General features: G+C 43.7%; 7 protein-coding genes across 7 annotated transcripts; 4 read left to right on the plus strand and 3 right to left on the minus strand.

Annotated features, from left to right (window-relative positions):
- Positions 1 to 2,354: 2,354 nt before the first annotated feature.
- Bfra_000449 (putative metallo-beta-lactamase superfamily protein) lies at positions 2,355 to 3,431 on the minus strand (the record flags this gene model as incomplete). The annotated part of the gene is made up of 1 exon (XM_037330895.1): positions 2,355 to 3,431. One exon carries the CDS (start codon positions 3,429 to 3,431, stop codon positions 2,355 to 2,357), a length of 1,077 nt encoding a protein of 358 aa, XP_037197228.1.
- Positions 3,432 to 4,387: 956 nt separating this feature from the next.
- Bfra_000450 (putative hypoxanthine guanine phosphoribosyltransferase protein) lies at positions 4,388 to 5,185 on the plus strand (the record flags this gene model as incomplete). The annotated part of the gene is made up of 3 exons (XM_037330896.1): positions 4,388 to 4,420; positions 4,509 to 4,955; positions 5,024 to 5,185. 3 exons carry the CDS (start codon positions 4,388 to 4,390, stop codon positions 5,183 to 5,185), a joined length of 642 nt encoding a protein of 213 aa, XP_037197229.1.
- Positions 5,186 to 5,846: 661 nt separating this feature from the next.
- Bfra_000451 (putative 2-hydroxyacid dehydrogenase protein) lies at positions 5,847 to 7,032 on the plus strand (the record flags this gene model as incomplete). The annotated part of the gene is made up of 2 exons (XM_037330897.1): positions 5,847 to 6,012; positions 6,098 to 7,032. The coding sequence occupies 2 exons, from the start codon at positions 5,847 to 5,849 to the stop codon at positions 7,030 to 7,032; spliced, it is 1,101 nt and encodes a 366-aa protein (XP_037197230.1).
- Positions 7,033 to 7,152: 120 nt separating this feature from the next.
- Positions 7,153 to 9,399, minus strand: Bfra_000452 (putative translation initiation regulator protein; the record flags this gene model as incomplete). The annotated part of the gene is made up of 1 exon (XM_037330898.1): positions 7,153 to 9,399. The coding sequence occupies one exon, from the start codon at positions 9,397 to 9,399 to the stop codon at positions 7,153 to 7,155; it is 2,247 nt and encodes a 748-aa protein (XP_037197231.1).
- A 348-nt stretch (positions 9,400 to 9,747) lies between these two features.
- On the plus strand, positions 9,748 to 11,517 carry Bfra_000453 (putative beta-tubulin protein; the record flags this gene model as incomplete). Its single annotated transcript, XM_037330899.1, has 7 exons — positions 9,748 to 9,759; positions 9,895 to 9,918; positions 9,972 to 9,997; positions 10,067 to 10,108; positions 10,169 to 10,223; positions 10,276 to 11,066; positions 11,124 to 11,517. 7 exons carry the CDS (start codon positions 9,748 to 9,750, stop codon positions 11,515 to 11,517), a joined length of 1,344 nt encoding a protein of 447 aa, XP_037197232.1.
- A 999-nt stretch (positions 11,518 to 12,516) lies between these two features.
- Bfra_000454 (putative argininosuccinate synthase protein) lies at positions 12,517 to 13,998 on the plus strand (the record flags this gene model as incomplete). Its single annotated transcript, XM_037330900.1, has 5 exons — positions 12,517 to 12,531; positions 12,602 to 12,707; positions 12,759 to 12,831; positions 12,884 to 12,954; positions 13,025 to 13,998. The coding sequence occupies 5 exons, from the start codon at positions 12,517 to 12,519 to the stop codon at positions 13,996 to 13,998; spliced, it is 1,239 nt and encodes a 412-aa protein (XP_037197233.1).
- Positions 13,999 to 17,134: 3,136 nt separating this feature from the next.
- Positions 17,135 to 17,601, minus strand: Bfra_000455 (uncharacterized protein; the record flags this gene model as incomplete). Its single annotated transcript, XM_037330901.1, has 2 exons — positions 17,135 to 17,283; positions 17,328 to 17,601. The coding sequence occupies 2 exons, from the start codon at positions 17,599 to 17,601 to the stop codon at positions 17,135 to 17,137; spliced, it is 423 nt and encodes a 140-aa protein (XP_037197234.1).
- Positions 17,602 to 17,685: the final 84 nt, after the last annotated feature.

Consider the following 17,685-nt stretch of genomic DNA (forward strand, 5'->3'; position numbering starts at 1 on the left):
ATCTATTCTATCATCATCACAAGGCTGGATTCGGCCTATCATCTTTTCAGCTCGTTGTACTCCGTTGGGTAGCTGGGCTTTCAATCTGCGGGAATGTTTAGAAATAGATGATAACAGGGGCGACGACCCACGAGCACGAGTAGGAGAAGCAGCGCCTCATCCTCGAAAGCAACTTCTCTATCAAGTCGCCTCCAGATCTCATGCTGGTACTGAGCTGGTGTGCCGCGTATTGCCGATGTTTCAGCCGCCTCTCCTGATGAGATTATCCTCATGATCATTCTGTATAACTATCATGCTTTCGGGCTTGTGGAAACCAAGTACACAACTCATGGGTATCTGGTAGGCTTGTTTGAAAAGATACTTCAAGGCCTGGCAAAAAATGTATGAAAATGAAAGTTTTCAGCAATACTGGAAGGAGTCTAATATTGGATGCCGATACAACTACAGCAGTGCGGGGTATCATATTTGATATAAATCGTCCTACCAAATGCACTTCTCGCGTGTAACATTTGGCTGCGAATTTTGGACAGGTCTCCGATTCTGTGAACTTCTTCACTACGTGCATCGAGCACTCCTATATCAAGATTTCTTGGAGTTCAACTACATGATGCCGATGTTTGCAGATCATGCTATAATCTTAAAGATCTGCGAAGATTCTGATATAATTTATTCACAGTGACTATTTCAAGAATTTAAGGATATTGCTCGCAAACGTCTTCTCTCATGAATGGCGAACCTGTTTCGAAGTAGGATGACGAGAGAGATAGGACACGAGGGGCTTTTCTTCGCGGGCTAGTTCATATATCATATCAAATAGTTCCCGAACCCCCACATCTATGGACTCCATGAATTTTGGGAAAAATAACTTCAAAGGTCGTGCCACCACACTCAATTCTGAAACGCTAGGTCCTTGTGAAGCCAATGGTAACACAAAACAGTGGCCCGAACTCAGCAGGACTCCAGCAACCTCAAACTTCATATTTTATATTCAGTCCTTGATATTGAAAAGTCATGTGGATGAGCCTCAAGCGATATCAAATTGACTAGATTCCTTTCCTCAACGATTGAGATCGTACTAGACTGACAAACCAAGTGCACCCTGATTAAACCAATACGAGCTTTCAGAAACCAAAAGCTGCATATTATGTCAAGTCATCCCACAGTCATTAGTCTTCCGAGACTTGAATAATTTGAACAGCTCGAATACCCCACGATTGTAATACAACACAGTACTTACTTGTGGTATAGACCCCAATAAAAATGTATGGATAAAATACAGCTATGTGTTTTGCATCGATGGGCGCAAATGTGTTTATCTTATGTCATTATCGTGTTTAAATTCTAGATGTAATATTGCATAATACACGTTGGAATTGCAAGTTCCGATATGAAGGGGAATTAGGTATGCGGCTTTACCATCACATCACCATGGTATCCAGCCCACAACCCTGCATCATCACCTCTGAAGATCATACACCCTTATTCCCTCTCTCCAAACCGAAATACCACTCTCGTTCCGTTGAAGATCATCCCAAATTGAAATTAAAGTATATCGGCGCCCTAGCGTAGCGGGCAGGACTGCCAAACTGGGTTCCCCTAAAAATGACATTATCAACGTGATGCTCTTCTCTCCCACCCCATTGATTGGGACGGCAAGGTCTTGGTGCTTTGCTTTCTTTTCCTCTCCCTCGCTCTTTGTAAGGAACCTGTATGTCATGAGCCAGTGATCTCTTCGCTTCGTTAAATTCTGATTTGGATCCTCAAAGATTCTGGGAAGTGAATCGAGAGATAGATGAGGAGTAAAAGAGTGGGGATAGAACTGGCTCCTGAGGGGGCGATTACTCAATGCTGTATCGATTGATTATGATTCTCGGTGCATCAAGAGGATTGAGATGAGATTGTTAAGGATGGATTATATTCTCTCTTGGGAAGAAAGTAAACCATGGTTCGGGAAAACCATTAAAACTTCCCACTTCAAATGAAAAAGATGATCTTTGTTCCCTTGGATGTATGCGATGGTTTTGAGAGCTTGGTAGACATGGACACCGAGGAGTGAGTGGTAGGGTGTAACTCCAACTTTGATTGAGAATTTGAAGCCGAACTCAACTGTCAATCGCCATGTATCAGTCTAGATAAAGCTTTGTGGTACTGTGAGTGGAATGAGTGTTGGAACCAAAGAGATGTGTAGGAAGTTGAGCAGAATCTACAGAAATGTAAAGTATTTTCTGCGTTCAATTCTGTTTGTTGAGCATTTATCGAAAAGAAATCTGAGCTGGTGGTTTAGTCTTCAAGAGGGCATTCATATTGCTTTGATGTGTAAATTTTACTGACGATATAACGAGAATCTATAGTTTTTAATTCTCCACAGCCCCTGCAAAATCTCTCAAAAATAACCATCTTCCCTTTTCTGCCCATCCATTTTTCCTAAAGCTATTGGCATATTGAGGGAAAAAAGATACCACATCTTTCAATGTCTCATCGTGTGCCATAACAACTAATACTTCATCCGATGCGTCCACTTCCATGACTTTTTCAATCGTTCTCTCTGCCTCATCGACATCATGCGCTACCCCTTTTCCATCATCCCTTCGCGCTATCGCGTAAAACGGTTTGTCCCTGTCATTATCACGGAGAAGAGGCTCAAAGAGCGAACCTGGGCAGGTTGTCCCGTAACTCGGCAAAGGAGCTGGTGTGAGAAATTCTGGAAGAGGATGATAAGGTGAAGGTCGAAATTCGCCCCCGTGATGACACGCATCACCTCCCATGAATACATATGAATTTGGATTCATTTTGACCTTAGCTAATGCACACATATGGCCGATAGTATGCCCCGGACTATTGAGTAAATAGAAAGAACCATCTCCAAAATAATCAAATGCTTCGAAGCGGCCAATCTTGAGACCAGAATTGAAAGCAATTTCACGGAGTTCACGATCGGCATAATCGCTTTCAAGAATAGGGGAGGAATTATCGGAGGGGTAACCCGGGGTGAAAGATTCTTTGAACCCAGGACCAACGACCAGAGCGGTGGATTTATCAAATGTACTAGGATCTCCAATATGATCCCAGTGCCAGTGGCTCCAGATCACGGCTTCAATGCTGGCAGCCGATACCCCATGTTCCTCTAGTTGCTCACGTACACCCTTCTGAACAGTGACTTTCCAGCCGCCATCTTTGATGCGTTCCGTAATGCGGGGGGAGAGATTTTCCCAGTCTTTGCGGACACCAAGATCGAAGAGGAGAGAGCGGGAGGAGGGATGCTCAATGAGAAATGAATAGGCGGGGATGGAAAAGTGAGTGTGTCCGGAGATGGCGGGGGAAACAAATTCGGAGAGGGGAATACCGGAGATATGGGTAGTAGTATCGATGATGCGGACACTTACGGTGGTGGAAGAGGGGGGAATATTAAGATTTGGGGCTGGTTTTGGCATACTTGCGAAGGATACAATAAGTCAAGAGGAGTTCAATATATCAGAGATGTATGCTTTGCAGATTTCGCACAAATTGTTGTGTGGGAAACTGTGAACAACGAGTGCGTTTGTCGTGATCGTTCTGAACTACTTACTAGTTCTCCCCCCAATCGAAGTTATGGGCCCTGAATATGATCTACCTCTAAACCAATTCAGAAACTGAGAAGTGGTATCTGATGTCACAACTGGAGGGAGAGTTTTGAAATGCGGAATGAAAGAATGTAAGACACACCAGTCATGAAAAATTGTCATTAACTCCTAGCATTTGATTCGAGTTGATGTGTAACCTAAATACGGATGGTTGTCGTGATGATTCACAATGTGAATGGTCATTCTGAAGATTTTATCATGTAGATGGGATACAAAGAATGAGGAAGGTATAGCCAGATAGGCAGGTAACACTGCATCAGTTAAAAATGACGGATGAGGGTTTCATTCATGAATAACCGCAGAAGGGCTGTAGAATGGAGTATGAGAAAGCACACAAAATATCATTGTTTCATATGTACGATAATGGCTAGAGAGAGAAACTGAGACTGATATTGCTAGGTAGTCAATGATATGTTCACTAGAATTCTTTATTGTCGTACATTTATCACCAGCAGCAAAAATATATCTACATAGCAACTACAACCAATCATCTGTAATGTAGTAAACTAACAGGAGTGCAATTAAAGATTCTGCAGCAGGCGAAGTCCGCTAGTTTATCTAGCTAGTTAGCACGGTATACCGCATACGACCAGTGACTCCCCGGACACTGGGATCACGAACTTTTGAATAATTTTATTTTCACGACTCTTAGGTAAACTCCGGGTGTTTAAGTTCAATAAAAAATTCTTGGAATAGATTCATATTTTCTTCGTCAAGTTACACAGATTTACAGATCACTTAAAGATACCCTACACATCATATTAAAGATGGTTGTCAAAGAATATGTGACCTATAACCAGGTATGCGCGCACACAGAAGCTCAAGATGCCCCTCCTGGCCTCATATTACCCCTCCGAGCAAAGAAGCATCACTGACAACCTTCCTTAGGTCCACAAACTCTGTCAAGAAGCCGCACCACGCATTCTCGAAGAATTCCAACCTCAACTTATGATCGCTATCGGTGGTGGTGGATATGTTCCTGCGCGTATTCTGCGATCGTTTTTAAAACAACCCGGAAGTCCTAATATTCCAATCCAAGCTATTGGCCTTTCGCTATACGAACAGCTTCCTCCTACACACCCCTCAGCTTCAAATACTCCAGGAGAAGTTGAGCAAGTGGGCACAAAGGTTACCAGAACTCAATGGTTGGATTTGAACAGCTTGGGTAACATGGAGAACTTGGTTGGAAAGAGAATTTTGATCGTCGATGAAGTTGATGATACACGAACCACTTTGGAGTATGCCGTTAAGGAGTTGGAGAAGGATGTTGAGCTTGCTAGACAAAAGTTGGGTGGTCAAGGAGAAAAGACTGTCTTCTCTATCTTTGTTTTACATGTAAGTGATTCATCGAGTTTTTACATGCGCGACTAAAAGGGAATTTACTAATGTGTTGGCATCAACAGAACAAGAACAAGGAAAAGAAGGGTACGCTCCCTGAGGATATGTTGAAGGATGATAGATATCTCGCCGCAAGAACTGTTGAGGATGTATGGATTTGTTATCCATGGGAGGCCCAGGATATTGAAGAGCATGATGAATTGGCTCGTAAACAACCTTCGCAATAGATTTTCACTTAATAGATTTAGTTTTCAAAGAATTGGGATAAAGTAAAACTCAAGCATTTTCCATGTTGTTTCATGACCTTTGGATGAAGATTACCGAACTGACTAGACATCGTGATCTTGATCAATCCTTCCGTCATCCTTGAATTGAGTTGGCAACTTTCTCTCCTCTATTGCAGAATCTCACGGAATCAGATGTATATCGTGATAATTGAGCATCTTCTGTCATTCTCGCATGGAATCAGAAGCCTATCAGGAAATTTCATGCAACTTCTTATCTTATCTTAGCGCCGAAAACCTTGAGAGGTGCAGCGGGGTAATTGGGTTACGCTCAGCGGGTGGTGACTGTACCACAAAAATGCTCAGACAGATACGAGTGAGTACTCGATGGATACTCTAGGATGAGACGAGCGGGTGCGACTTCGGTGAGCACCCAATTTTGGATGATAAATCCAAATGTGTTTCTCAATTGTGACCGACACGTGTGAAATACTATTACGTTTATTATCTCGTTCTGTTCTCATCGTCTGTAAGCTCGATATATAAAGCTTCATTGCCCTTTTCGAGCTTCTAGTATCTAGTATCTAGTATCTAGTATCTGTTATTTTCATATCTTATGTCCACAATTTCCACTGATCGTCTGACTTTACTTACATCTACAATCATGGGCGAGATTCCTCAACAACAAGAGCATATTTTATGTCTTCTCCCTTTTCCAGAAGATGCCAAAATTTTGGATAGGTTGAGACAAAAGTATAACGTGGAAATTACATACAAGCAGATATTCTTTGGTGTAGGGAAAGCATTGGAACTTGCAGCTGTGCCAGATGGTAAGTTGCCTGTCTTGCCATTTCCTTCTCATTTCCCAATGTTCCGGGTATCGAGGTTCTCTAACAAATTCATTCCGCCTCCCAGAAACCTGGCATCATGCAACTATACTCGTTACCCTCTCATCCTTCCCTCCTTCCGCCGAGCAAGCTAAGAATCTCAAACTCATCCATCTTTTCAGCGCCGGCACAGATAGATTGAGCAACACTCCGATCTGGAAAGACACCAAAATCCCAATTACAAACTCGTCTGGTGTACATGGACCGCAGATATCAGAATGGGTTATCATGCAGATCTTGAGCCATTCGCATAAGGAGAAGATATTGGTTGAGTGGCAGAAAAAACATGTTTGGGGAGATTACAAACAATTGGGTTCAATGAGAGATTGCGTGGGTCAAAGACTGGGCGTTCTTGGGTATGGAGCGATTGGAAGACAAGCTGCGAGAATCTGTAAAGCTATGGGAATGGATGTTATAGCTTATACGGCATCGCCACGCACGACTCCTGAGTCTAGGAAAGATGAGGGTAAATATATTGTCCCCAATACTGGCGATCCAGATGGCACACTTCCGTCTGCCTGGTACTCCGGACTCGATAAGGAGAGTCTGCATAACTTCCTCAAACAGGACATCGATATTCTTCTGATTTCCGTTCCCCTGACACCACAAACTCGCCACTTCCTGTCCGCAGCTGAATTCGAAATATTGGGATCTAAAACAAACGCTTTCATCATCAACATTGCCCGGGGTGGTATTATCAATCAAGATGATCTGATTACATATTTGAAGAAGCCATTGAGTGAAGGAGGTTTGAGGGGAGCTGCATTGGATGTTACAGACCCAGAACCTCTACCTCAAGATAGTGAGTTATGGACTTTGGAAAATGTGGCTATTACACCTCACGTCAGTGGGCTTGGGACGACGTATGCGGAGAGGAGTTTTGCAATCTTGGATGCGAATTTGGAAAACATAGAAAAGGGGAGGGATCTTATCAATTTAGTGGATAGGAAAAAGGGGTATTAGGAGTACTGTGGATGGTGGAAATGTTGATTAGAAAAAACGCTAGAAATAGAACCATCATATGACTTGCAATCTGAGACTTGGAGTAGGATAATTCGACAAATTGTAATTTTTGAACATTTCCTAATGAGCCTGCACAACACCACTTGCATCTGCCTGCGCCGTGATTCTCTTCTTGTACGCCTGCACATCTCCAGGGAATTTTTCCACCGTTCCGTTATCACAAACCCAAAGACTTGTGCACACCGTTTGCAACATTGTAACATCGTGACTGACCATCAGCACACCACCTTGGAATGCATTCAATGCTTGACTCAACGCATCCATAGCTTCAATATCCAAGTGATTGGAAGGTTCGTCAAGAACCAAGATATGTGGGTTTTGTAGAGATAGACAGGCGAATGCGACACGAGATTTTTGACCTCCGGAAAGGAGTTCCATCTTTTGAAGACCAGTCATACCGGTGATACCAAAGGCACCGAGGTGGCGACGATATTCTTCGTCGGTTTTTCCGGGGTAGGTCTTGGTCATGAAGCCAACGGCGCTGGTGGTTAGATCGAGAGCATCGACGTGATGTTGTGCGAAGAAACCGATGCGGAGTCGAGGATTTTGAGAAATAAGTCCTCCGGTAGGAGAGAGCTTTCCAATGAGAAGTTTAAGGATGGTGGTTTTACCGGCTCCGTTGGGTCCGACGATACCAATTCGGGAGTCGAGCTGTACGTCCAGGTCGACGTTGTGGAGGAGGGGTTTGTCGGGAGTATAGCCGAAGGATACATCTGTCATTTGGACAATTGGGGGAGAAAGTTTTTCCACCTCGGGGAACTTGAAATGAACCGTGTAGACGGATTCGGGGGCTTCGAGGATCGGCATCTTTTCCAACTTCTTGATTCTGGATTGCGCTTCGGAGGATTTGGCAGCGTTGTAACGGAACTTGTCGATGAATGCTTGGAGATGAGCACGTTGGACCATTTGGTTCTCGTATTCTCGTTGTGCTGTCTTGCGGCGTTCTTCCTTTGTAGCATAGAAAGATTCGAAATTGGCACCCTTGTAGTAGTCGAGACGTTCGGAATGTTGATGAATGATATCAGTTGCAACTTCGTTAAGGAATGCTCTGTCGTGAGAAACTACCAAAACGGTACTTGGATATCCTTGAAGATAATTGGCAAGGAAAGTGATAGAAGGAACGTCCAACATGTTAGACGGTTCGTCAAGAAGTAGAAGATCAGGTTCGCAGAACAAGGCTCTAGCCAATGCCAAACGCATACGCCAACCACCAGAGAATGTCTTAGTAGCAAATTGTTGTCGTTCAGGAGAGAAACCAAGACCTGCCAGAATGGTTGCAGCTCGAGACTCGGCTTTGTCAGATTCCATCTCTGCAAGCTTGCCTTGAATATCACCCAATGTCTGGTCGAGACCCTCACGCTCTTTGTCAAGCTTCTCTGCTTGCTCAGAGGTATCGGCCATTGATGATCTTTCTGCCTCCATGTCTGCGAGTTGTTTGGAGATTTTGACTTGTTCTGCAAGTAAGTGTTTTCTCCATACATCTGCATCAAGTACAGCTTGTAATGCAGGTGTATCATCTCCACTGATTTCTTGCTCGACGTGAAGAATGGAAATGTGAGTAGGTACAGCTAACTCTCTCCTTGCCAAAGCCCTCAATAGAGTAGACTTTCCGATACCGTTCTGACCTACCAAACCATATCTTCGGCCATAAGCCAAGGTCAAATTTGTATCTGACAAAATTCTCAAACCACCAATAGAAACATCGATATTGTCCACCTTTATGTCCTTGCTCTTTGTAGATTGACCCGATCCCAATTGCAAAGGATTGACAGCCATGAAGAACTCTTCATATGACTGAGCGTCATCGGGTTGATTAATAAGTTTAGAAGCCTCATATTCGACGGCCTTGAATTCCTTCTTGCTTTGTTTAGCAGCAATTTTTCTTTCAGCTTTCTCCAACTTCTTTTTATCAACTCTCGACTCCACTTTTCTAACATTTGCGGATTCCAAGTCAACACCTCCAAGAGATACACCCAAAGTAGACGACATGTTCCTCTGAGCCCCAACTTGGATGGCTTGGTCTAGCCGTTTGGCAGCGGAAGAGAGCTGCTTATTTTGCCCACTCCCATCAAATTTTTGAACCCATTTTCCCACTATTTGATTGATCTTTGACTGATTCTCTGGACTCGGATCACCAGAAGCTGATAGTAAGAGCGCTGAGATAGCAACCGCTGCTTCTGATAATGGCGAAGGACCATTTTGGTCTGCCTCGACATATGCATTTGATGCATGGGTGAGGTACCCAACTGAATACTCCGATAGAACCGGATCAATGTTGGGTAAGAAAGCTTTGATTTCGTTTTCCATGATGATTAATATGACAAGGAAAGTAAAGTATCAATTCGTACCGTCAACAAAGAGACCCTCTACATGTGTCGGCTGCGAATTGCCTCACAATCCGAAAGTTTATTCTCACGTGATCGGCGGTACTCTAACGTCCGCCGCACTAAACCTGTTGAGTAAATTAATACCCACTAGTGTTTTATTTGTTTACCGATTACTCCTGCCTAGCGGTGAACAACAAACTCCACTATCCACAAGGACATCTCAGCAATCCTTAACCTCTTAATACTTCTCTATCTACCACCTCCATTTCTCAATACCCAAACTTCCACATCTCAATACCTCAATACAAGAACCTAATCAACCTTCAATATGCGTGAAATCGTATGTATTTCTCTCTCTTCATCTACGACTTCTACGCCTTTTTGCAAGACGCGTCGACTTTACCCCTGAAAAACACCCCACTATATATTTTTTAAAAGTAACATATCGCTGACCAAGTAACTTTTGGATCTACAGGTTCATCTTCAAACCGGCCAATGTGTAAGTCAATTCTTTCAAATGTATCCTATGAGCTTTGCTGACAATCTGCTCAGGGTAACCAAATTGGTGCTGCCTTCTGGTACGAGATGCCGATTCTGCGAAAGCTCTGCTTCGCGACAACCTCAGATTAAAACTAACCATATTACAGGCAAACTATCTCTGGCGAGCACGGTCTTGATGGTTCCGGTGTGTAAGTAACATCACAATTTCTTCTCGTATTTGAAACGTTACTGACATTGTTTGTTTGCAGCTACAATGGTACATCCGATCTCCAACTTGAGCGTATGAACGTCTACTTCAACGAGGTATATATACACAACTTCGACTCTACGAAAATCGTCCACTAACCCCTATAAGGCTTCTGGCAACAAGTATGTTCCCCGTGCCGTCCTCGTCGATTTGGAGCCAGGTACCATGGATGCCGTCCGCGCCGGTCCTTTCGGTCAACTCTTCCGTCCAGACAACTTCGTTTTCGGTCAATCTGGTGCTGGTAACAACTGGGCTAAGGGTCATTACACTGAGGGTGCTGAGCTTGTCGACCAAGTTCTTGATGTTGTCCGTCGTGAAGCTGAAGGCTGTGACTGCCTTCAAGGATTCCAAATCACCCACTCCCTCGGTGGTGGAACTGGTGCCGGTATGGGTACGCTTTTGATCTCCAAGATCCGTGAGGAGTTCCCAGATCGTATGATGGCTACTTTCTCCGTCGTTCCATCGCCAAAGGTTTCCGATACCGTTGTCGAGCCATATAACGCAACTCTCTCTGTCCATCAATTGGTTGAGAACTCTGACGCGACCTTCTGTATCGATAACGAGGCTCTTTACGACATTTGCATGAGAACCTTGAAGCTCAGCAACCCATCTTACGGAGATCTTAACCACTTGGTTTCCGCCGTCATGTCCGGTGTTACCACCTGTCTTCGTTTCCCTGGTCAACTTAACTCAGATCTCCGAAAATTGGCTGTTAACATGGTTCCATTCCCCCGTCTCCATTTCTTCATGGTTGGATTTGCTCCTTTGACCAGTCGTGGCGCACACTCTTTCCGTGCTGTCACTGTTCCAGAATTGACTCAACAAATGTACGACCCTAAGAACATGATGGCCGCTTCCGATTTCCGTAACGGTCGTTACTTGACATGCTCTGCCATTTTGTAAGTTTGCCCTATAATCAATCTGCCAAAATCTTGTAGACACTAACTTTTTTTAAGCCGTGGTAAGGTTTCCATGAAGGAGGTTGAGGACCAAATGCGCAACGTCCAAAACAAGAACTCATCCTACTTCGTTGAGTGGATCCCCAACAACGTCCAAACCGCCCTTTGCTCCATTCCTCCCCGTGGTCTTAAGATGTCCTCCACCTTCGTTGGTAACTCGACATCCATCCAAGAACTTTTCAAGCGTGTCGGTGATCAATTCACTGCTATGTTCAGAAGAAAGGCTTTCTTGCATTGGTACACTGGTGAAGGTATGGACGAGATGGAGTTCACTGAGGCTGAGTCCAACATGAACGATTTGGTTTCCGAGTATCAACAATACCAGGATGCCTCGATCTCCGAGGGAGAGGAGGAGTACGAAGAGGAAGTCCCAATTGAGGGCGAGGAATAGATGCTTGACGTTATTCCTGCTTTGCTTCTTTGAGGAAACGACGGGCTGGTTACTGATCTTGCATTAGTGGCAACACGATGTCGAATCATATTTATTGATAGCAAGGTTGTTAATTTCTCGAGTGTGGTTTGTTTTAGTGTTTTTGTTAATTAGGAGCGAGTGGTATTGAGGGCGTAGAGCGACTGAACATCGTCGATACCCTATGAAGTAGTTCATCTTGATGGATTAAGAAATCAAGAGTATTTTACAACTTGATGCCTACTGCAAAATTATATGGTGATGTCAAATGTGCTATCCAATATACTATCTGATATCGAAAGAGTCTACCAAGAAGTTTGGCTGAGATAAAACTTAACGTATCTATCATATCATTGGGGTGGTCTGTAAGGGTATCTTTTCTACATTCATTTTGAGTGGTTCAGGGTCGTCAAGATCACCACTTCAATGCTCACGCTTCTGTGCACACAAGAAGAGTCTTTGGTCAAGTAAAGCTGGTCAGAATCGCTCCACTTCTTTCCAAAGTACCAATTTCTGAATTCAGTTTGATTTGCATTGAGTAGGTAGTTACATAGAGGCACTAACGGTCAATATCGGGTGTTTTTAAGTTTCCACTTCCAATACCTGCAATACTGCAGCAGTCACGAAAATTCTTTTCTCGTCTTCTGATAAGGATTTCATGTCATGTATTTTGGTCAGAACATTTTAATTGGCTATCTTCTCTTCAACTGCCACATCTGACAGGGGAAAATGGTAAGGCTGTCAATTTCAACTAACTTCATTTGGTTATCTTTGTGGCTGAAGAGGTGAAAATTTTGGTCTGATAAAGAAAAACATTGAAGGAGAGCGCGTAGTTCAACCCCACCATTCCATACACTATTGTTGGGGCCCGTCCCTCAATTGAATCCACAACTAACATTACTTATAACTTTCCAAGAATATAAACAAACTTGACCTTCTCAATTACTCCTCATACATATTTCACATATACAAAACTTCAAAATGGCAAAGGATAAGGTAAGATTCAACCTCAAAACTGTATGAGATAGAGGGGGATAGAGCTTGAGCTGACGCTTGTTGATTCTAGGTTTGTCTCGCCTACAGTGGTGGTTTGGATACCAGCTGTATTTTGGCTTGGTTGATTGAGAAGGGATATGATGTTGTCTGCTTCATGGCTGATGTTGGTCAAGAGGGTACGATACTCTGCATTTTAAGAGAGTAAGACTTTACTAATGAGAGAGCAGAGGACTTCGAAGCTGCCAAAGCTAAGGCCATGAAGATCGGAGCTGTTGCATGCTATGTTGAGGATTTGAAGAGGTATGCAAACTTATTCATTTTTATGGGAGAACTCAATTGACATTATATCCAGAGAATTCGTTGACGAACTTTGCTTCCCTGCCGTCCAATGTAACGCCATCTACGAGAACGTATACTTGTTGGGTGAGTCATACACATATACTATATAAGAAGATCGAAGGAGAGTTTCAAGGCTAATTGGGTCGGAAATCAGGTACATCTCTTGCTCGTCCAGTCATTGCTCGTGCACAAATCACAGTCGCCCAGAAGGAAGGATGTATTGCCGTATCCCACGGTTGCACTGGAAAGGGTAACGATCAAGTTCGATTCGAACTCGCATTCTATGCTCTTCAACCAACCATCAAGGTCATTGCCCCATGGCGTCTACCAGAATTTTACGAGCGTTTCGCAGGCCGTAACGATCTCCTCGAGTATGCTGCTAAGGCAGGCATTCCAGTCAGCAGCACAAAGGCAAAGCCATGGAGTATGGACGAGAACTTGGCACACTGCAGTTACGAAGCTGGTATCTTGGAAGATCCAGATGTCACCCCTCCAGAAGATATGTGGAAGTTGACTGTTGACCCATTGAAGGCTCCTGATCAGCCAGAAGACTTCACTCTCGTTTTCGAGAAGGGTCTCCCAAAGAAACTCATCACAAATGGCAAGACCATCACTGATTCAGTTGAGCTCTTCCTCGAATCCAACGCCATTGCTCGTCGTCACGGTGTTGGACGTATCGATATCGTTGAGAACCGTTTCATCGGTCTTAAATCCCGTGGATGTTACGAAACTCCTGGTCTTACATGTCTCCGCTCCGCCCACGTTGATCTCGAAGGTTTGGTTATGGACCGTGAAGTCCGTGCTCTTCGTGATCAATTCGTCACCTTCAACTACTCCAAGATTCTCTACAATGGTCTTTACTTCTCCCCTGAGCGTGAGTTCATTGAGGAATCTATCGTCGCTTCCCAGAAGAATGTCAATGGACAAGTCAGATGTCGTGTATACAAGGGTACCTTCAGTGTCTTGGGTCGTTCCTCAGATACTGAGAAGTTGTACGATGCAAGTGAGAGTTCAATGGACGAAATCGGTTCATTCGCTCCTGCGGATACTACTGGTTTCATCAGCGTTCAATCTATTAGATTGAAGAAGTATGGTGAGGCTAAGGCGGCTGCTGGTGAAAGACTATAGATGGATCTTGTCACCTTGGTGGCTTGAACTTAGTCTGAGTCTTGGTTTGGACCTGAGACATCCGCGAACTTGCACCATCGAACGAACTTCAGATGATGCACTGATTGTCTCCGGTCCTCGGAGTGCAGATGGAGATGGGAATATAGTAAACTAAAATGCTACACAAAAGTCGCATATGAATGAAAACAGACCAGCTTGTTCTTGCCAGTGCCGCTTCAATTCATGATGATTTATGTGTTTGTTTCCAAGAAAAGACTTAATGATGATTACTAACAGGTATCTGGATCTGTTCTTGGTCATGTACAATGCCGCACTCGCTTAACCTAAGTATTCCCCCTTCTCACCTGTATCATTTTCGTCTGATCTCCCTTATATCATTGCATCTCATCTCATTTCGTTTCACTGTTTTAGATAGATGCCGAGATACACAATGCAGGAGTTGCATATGTATGCATGCGAGACAGTGGCAGAGAACCGTTTGGGGATCTTAGTTCTTTGGTCCCTGGGTTTGCCTAGTGTATTGTGTAGGGCTTGTTGAGGTGGCAATGTGTCATGAGTAGGGTCTATAACGGTGAAGGATGTAGCGGTTGTACATTCTTTGTGTAGACATATGAGGTAAGTTCAAGGTAAGGTAAGGCAGAGCAGAGCAGAGGGGGTGGGAAGAGGAAGGGGGGATGAGGGAAATGGAAAAATGGACTAGGCGACATTAGTAAAGGTACACAGACGAATGTACTGCTATTTTGGAGAAGACTATCTTTCCTAAAAACAACCAGTTTACTCAAATACTTCATTTAAAAGATTGCTAAGATCAAATTGTCGCTTGCGGTTATTATTTTAATTCGCAGCAAGATAATCAAAAACTACCGTGGAGAGGTGATGAGGTTAAAGGTGAGATTCAGGATGAAAAGATGAGTTAAAAAGATGGGTGGTATTCGCATTCAGAGACACACTTTATCCAGAGAAACTCTAAAAAATGCCATGTGCCGACGTTGCATTCTGAAATGCATGTAGTATAGAAGGAATCTTATACATGTATTCTGCATGGAACATGGATGGAAGATGGGATATGCATGAAATCAAGTATAGAGCTATGGGTTTAACGAGTCGTTGTGTATGGAGATTCTCCTTCCCCTCGCTCTAAGGGATATCTCTTTTCTCGGGGGTTTTGCTTGTGAGGATAGGGATAGCTAGAGTACTGATGGCGTACACTGCCTCTTTTTTTTTTGGCTGACAATGGCTATTGTACGTTTGCTCTGTACGGATATTGTGGAGGTGGTTAGTGGTGTAGTGGTGGAAGCTATCCATCATGTTTTCTTTTTTATTCTCTTCTTTGTTTGGTGAGTACGGTAGATGGTACAAGAAAGCATGTATGTACGAAGTATGTCATCATCTCGCGTTCTTCCCAAAACATAGCAAGTTTCCGAGTCGGAGATATGTAAGACTGTACGCTGCGAATATGTAGGGTGAGTGAGTGAAGGCGGTGTGGAATTTGTGGTGGTGGTGTGTTGAGGGAAGGGGAGGGGGGTGTAGAGTGGTATTTCTCCTACGTAGAATATATATGGTAGGGCTTGGTGTATAAATGGGGCATGGGGTGCTGGCTTGGATGGGGTATGGTGTATGGTGTCTGATGTCTGGTGTCTGGTGTCTGGTGTATGGTGTATGGTATGCGGGTTGGTGTGGTGGCACAGAGATATAAGCGGCGCGCGTTTTTCCGGTTTGGGAATCTCGGGATGGAGAGTTATGTACATGCAGTCATGGGATAGGGAAGTTCAGATCGGACAAGGAGAAATGGATTGTGTTCTATTTTTATGGACGACTGCAGAGGAGAATTTCTTGCTGCAGCCCACTTTCGCATTTTGCGGCTGTAGCAGTGCTCTGGTTGTTTGCGGTACTACAAGTGACATCTGTTTACAGAGAACACACCACATATCTCCTTCACCGACACCATCAAACATGTCGTGAATTCTTTACCAATGTATCAAATCATGGCGAAGGAACAAAAACAAAGCAAGAAAGGAATCAAAAGAATAAGAGGAGACAAATGAAATCTCATCTGGCGCCGAAGACCAATTCTCAGCGCCGGAACAAACTTGTACCAGCCTGCTCAGGCTCGAAGATCGAGTATGTACCGTAAGCCTGCGTCTCGTACCTGCACGGATGTGCGGTATTTTGCAGAAGGGACTCGTACCGTTCTGAAAGGAATCAGATGAATGGCTCCGCGTGTGCGCGTTCGTACCTGAACCTCTGGAGCGGTAAGGCGATCTGGTTCGTCGATAAGGTAATACCCGTCTTACCTCATTTTCGACTGATCGACTTATTACTCAGCGATACACTGATCAATGTCCTTTGTAACATTGGTTGTAATCAGAAGTATGCAATGAGCGTTTCTAGAAGTTTTCCAATTTTGGAACATCTTGGCAAAATTGGGGTTTGAATATTTTAAAGTGGTGGTTGGTGTGAGATTTGACCTTTGATAGTTAGATAGATGAGTAAAGCAATGGGGGCCGAGTAAAACGTGGTCCGAGTGGACATGTGATAGAGGAGTGCATGGTGCTCTCGTATAGGTACTGTGATGTCCAATCAAATCTTTGTTGAGCACCAGTGAGTAGATATGGTACGTTTTCATCTACAGTAAGGGTTACAAAACGCAGGGAAGAAAGTAGACAAAATAGACGAGCAAGAAGTAGGATTTTGAATTGGAGACAATTGTACGCATGAGAATGGGGGGAATGTCCCCTTGGGGTAAATCGTATCGAGCCCAAGTGTCTAGACTCTGGATTCTGAAGGACGATCCGTACATCCGGAGAACAAGGCTAAAAGGGAAACTTGAAGATATAAATAACCTTGAAGTTTTTTGTGCCTCGCGGTTGAATTGAAAATGTTTAGTAGGAGGAAGGTAACGTATGAGTCGATACTCCACATTATTTAATGAATGTTAAATTTTGAGATTGCAATTGGAATGAATGAGACGATTGTGACCATAATAATTTATGTGAGATCTAGACTATGTCTTTAGCAAGGCACAGTGACTCGCTTTCATCATCGTAAAATTATCTATATAATCTAAATAATGAAAATCCAAACAGTAAATTCTTGAGGGCTATGCCGTATATCCCGAGACAAAAGATTCAGGGCTTCAATATGTTGTACGTTTGAATTGGCAGATATGGGATTTCTCTATTGATCGATAACCATTACCCGTGCGTGCCGTTTGTGGAGAATTATCTTCAATTGAGACACATCGCGCGAAGGAGCTGAAGGCGCAAGACGAAACGAAACGAGCTACTATATATCGTAGTAATTATCGTTATGGGGCAGACAAAGTGTACTCGGTACGATAGTATGCATGGGTATAATGAGAATGACCAAAAAGTGTGGGTGTTGATGAGATGTTAGACAAGGGAAAAACGTGGAACCTTCAGCTGTCAGGGATGATTTTAAGAATGGTTCGTCGACATATTGGGAAAATGGAGTCAACTGTAGGTGTGGGTGGTATTGCGGCGTAGAGCACGAGGATACAGGGTTTCTCCTAAGTATGACCAGGCTCGAAGCTATATCGCGGTAAACAGGATTTGGAAGGTTGACGGGTTGAAGGAATAGCATTCGACTGAACAAGAAATTCGTAAGATCTCAAATCAAATGTGCCGCACACGATGTAATACTGTAATACAACTAGATTGCTTCTAG

Source organism: Botrytis fragariae, assembly GCF_013461495.1.
Source record: "Botrytis fragariae strain BVB16 chromosome Unknown tig00000001, whole genome shotgun sequence".
NCBI lineage: Eukaryota > Fungi > Ascomycota > Leotiomycetes > Helotiales > Sclerotiniaceae > Botrytis > Botrytis fragariae.